The sequence below is a fragment of the Pundamilia nyererei genome, unplaced genomic scaffold, assembly GCF_000239375.1.
Source record: "Pundamilia nyererei isolate P.nyererei 1_Seehausen unplaced genomic scaffold, PunNye1.0 scaffold00123, whole genome shotgun sequence".
Taxonomy (NCBI): domain Eukaryota; kingdom Metazoa; phylum Chordata; class Actinopteri; order Cichliformes; family Cichlidae; genus Pundamilia; species Pundamilia nyererei.
The window spans coordinates 633,684-636,875 of NW_005187524.1; the positions used below are offsets into that span (position 1 = coordinate 633,684).

Sequence of the window (3,192 nt, forward strand, 5' to 3'; positions counted from 1 at the left end):
TATATATATATATATATATATATATTTAAAAGTCTGTATGTCATAATAAAGAGTCCTTGTTGTCTTTTCTGCTTAAATGGATCTTGGAACTGCTGCATCTCTTGATAATTGATTCTTGTAGTTGACTGAAAGGTGAAAGGTGTGAGAAACACAGCAAAACTAGTGCGCGGAGAAAATCTATATGTCCTCGAACTATTGGCACATGATCACAGCAAACAAAGGGCCCCGCAGCCAAGGCTCCATGATGCACACAGGGACTAATAACAATTGCACCCTCTCTTTGGAGATCTAACACTTTACTTACTTAACCCAGCCTTCAGCCAATATCAAAGCACCAGGCTGATGTTTCTCTCAAGTAAAGAGCCATGTCTTTCACAACCACCTGGTGGCAGTAGGTTTTATGTGAAGTAACAAGAAAGTAGTTCTCTCCTTTCTTAACCCATCAAATATCATCCTCACCGACTTACAGAGGACAAACTGATCTCAGTTATCAGCCACTGCGGTGTTAAGCTCGTGTATAGAGAACACAGACACCTAATGAGCTTAAGAGAGCACAGATATAACAGTCCCGGCTATTTATAGGTAATGTGATTACCTCTGCACTATGAGTTTGACCCTATGCTGTATATTGAAAGTGCTCATAAAGATTAAAACGTTAGAAACAAAGACAGTTTCTTTCTTCTTTTCTTTAAAATATATCTGCTTATTCTTCTTATTTCCCTGCCCCGGGTGCTTGCGTGTTCTCATGCGCAACGACTCAAAACTTAGGCGAGGCGTCGCTACAAAAGAGCCCCGCCCCTTCTATTTAATTGGCCAAGGTCGTGTCTCTCTGACGTACTTTGATCAACAAATACACGTGTGTGCACGTCGGTATACTAAGGAGGAATGGACAGTATTTGCCTTTTGATGACACTGACTAATTACTGATGTAATGATCATTGTGACGTGAAAGATGGTTCCTCCTTTCAGCGCTTTATTTATCTATATATCTATATATAGGAGCAGCCTGATGTATGAGACTCTATGAGGTCGTAGAAGACTGGAAATAACATCGAGCAGCTACTTGTGGACTTTTGTTTTTTCTCTTCCCAAACGAAGTTAAGTGCCTACAATGAAACCTCAGGACATTACAAAGGAAAAGAGCAGCCTGTGGATATTTGGCTATGGCTCCCTAGTGTGGAAACCCGATTTTGAACACAAGAGAAGAAAAATAGGGTACATTAGAGGATACAAGAGACGGTTCTGGCACGGAGATGACTTTCATCGAGGGGACAAGGAAAAGGTGAGATTTGCAGCCACACCTGGAACACAAGTATTTCCTGCTGATTCTGATCCTTTAGGAGTTCGCTCGTGCATTTTTAGATGTAGGCCACAGTATGTTGTTGTGAAGTATGAAGCATTTTCTTGTTGGTTGTTGAGTTCTCACTGTCGGTGTTTTTGCTCTCTACAGCCAGCCAGAGTTGTCACACTAATAGCAGATGAGGAGGTGAGTGAACCACTTAAATATTGAATGTGTAAGTAAAGCAGTGGATTCAGAAGTTCTATAATCCTTAAAAAGCAAAACTAAAACTAAAAGATCTTAAAAATATCTTCTTCTTCTTTTTTTTTTAAATGTCAGCACAACAAGCCCGATGAGGCTGTGTTGTTTACTCAGACTGGAATGTCTGACTGTGAGTCACTGGTCTTCTCAGATGTATTGCAATACAAGTGACAAATAAAAGCAAATAACAAGTAATAACTCTGCTCAGAAAATAATTAGCTAACCGGCCAGTCACACTAAAAGAACAACTTTGCTATTTTAAACTTTCCACCTTTCTGATTATGAGTTTTTGTGTAATGTGTTGCAATAAACTGTAACTGTGGCATGATAAACAGGGAAAATGTTAAACCCATTATTTACTGGTTGTCTACTGTTTGTTCTACTGTTTAATGTTCTAATTTCTATTAAATTCTGGCACTGGGTCAAGTAAAAACTGGACTTTAAATAGCATCCTATAGGCTCAATCAATGTTGTTTGACAATCCAAAACACTGTAGTTTTATTTTTAGGTTTTTCTCTCTGTATATGTTCACAAAGCCAAGTCTTGCAAGTGTTGCAAGTGTGTCAACCTCCACCTGTTTGTACTCTGCAGGCTTGCACGTGGGGCGTGGCCTATGAAGTGACTGAGTGCCAGGTCGAAGCGTCTCTTCAGTATTTAAACATGAGAGAGGTTGTCCAGGGCGGGTACATAACAGAGATGGTGGAATTCATTCCTAAAGACGGTCACGGTTCAGTGTTGTCCCTTGTTTACATCGCCACACCTGACAACCCCATCTACCTCGGGCCGGCCTCGGACGGGGAGATTGCCGCCCAGATTGCCATCTGCAGAGGCAACACCGGCCACAACATTGAGTACCTGGTCCGCCTTGCAGAATTTATGAGGCACCACTGTCCGGAGGTGGAGGATGAGCACCTTTTCTCTATCGAGACAGCTGTTTTGAACATTTTCAGCAACTGCAGAGAGCTCAGATCCAACGACAGGAAATCACTGCTGCTGGAAGTTATATAAAGAGTAAACTCCGCTTTTTATGAAAATAATTTTCATTTTAGTGGAAAAACAAATGAAGTCTTGGTAAATATTTCAAGGGTAAATGGTGCTTAAAAAGGAAATACTTTATTTGGTTTCAACTAAAAGGGAGAAAACTATCTCATGTCACTCGGAAATCTGTGACATTCTCATCTCATCTCATTTTTCAACTGTTCACTTTAATATGTAGGCGACTCTCATTGTATTTCATATTGCACACAAAAATCAGCACGTCATGTTTTTAAGATTCCACACTATCCACAGAGAAGGTCTGACATTTTTACGATATGTTATGATATTGTAACCTTGTTAATATTATGAAATGTTAATGCACATTTTTTAAAATAAAGTTTTTGAATAAAAACATACAAATCTGTATGAGAAAATTGTGTTCGGGATTTCCTTCCCTGTTTATCTAGTCTCATATACATCTCTTATATTTTGTCCGTGCATACAGACCCTCCTGATTCATATTCCCACATCATATCGCCAAAGAAAGCCGCCTCTGGCATTATGAAAGTGCTTAGTTTTCCTCAGAGAGCTGTTAAAAGCATGGGCCAAGAATCTTTAAGACACTCTTTTGTGAATTTATATTAAATTGGATGTAAGAAACTTCAAAGCCTCTC

The 3,192-nt window shown here is 39.6% G+C and overlaps 1 protein-coding gene across 1 annotated transcript; it reads left to right on the top strand.

Annotated features, from left to right (window-relative positions):
* Nucleotides 1-853: 853 nt before the first annotated feature.
* On the top strand, nucleotides 854-2,936 carry LOC102195521 (glutathione-specific gamma-glutamylcyclotransferase 1-like). The gene is made up of 3 exons (XM_005742733.1): nucleotides 854-1,282; nucleotides 1,451-1,486; nucleotides 2,132-2,936. The coding sequence occupies exons 1-3, from the start codon at nucleotides 1,112-1,114 to the stop codon at nucleotides 2,546-2,548; spliced, it is 624 nt and encodes a 207-aa protein (XP_005742790.1). The 5' UTR covers nucleotides 854-1,111; the 3' UTR covers nucleotides 2,549-2,936.
* Nucleotides 2,937-3,192: the final 256 nt, after the last annotated feature.

Bases quoted from the DNA above. Each gene is read 5' to 3' on its own strand.
- LOC102195521 (XM_005742733.1), top strand. From the start codon at position 1,112: ATGAAACCTCAGGACATTACAAAGGAAAAGAGCAGCCTGTGGATATTT. The intron at 1,283-1,450 runs GTGAGATTTGCA...TGCTCTCTACAG, and splicing joins ATCGAGGGGACAAGGAAAAG to CCAGCCAGAGTTGTCACACT. The intron at 1,487-2,131 runs GTGAGTGAACCA...TGTACTCTGCAG, and splicing joins CACTAATAGCAGATGAGGAG to GCTTGCACGTGGGGCGTGGC.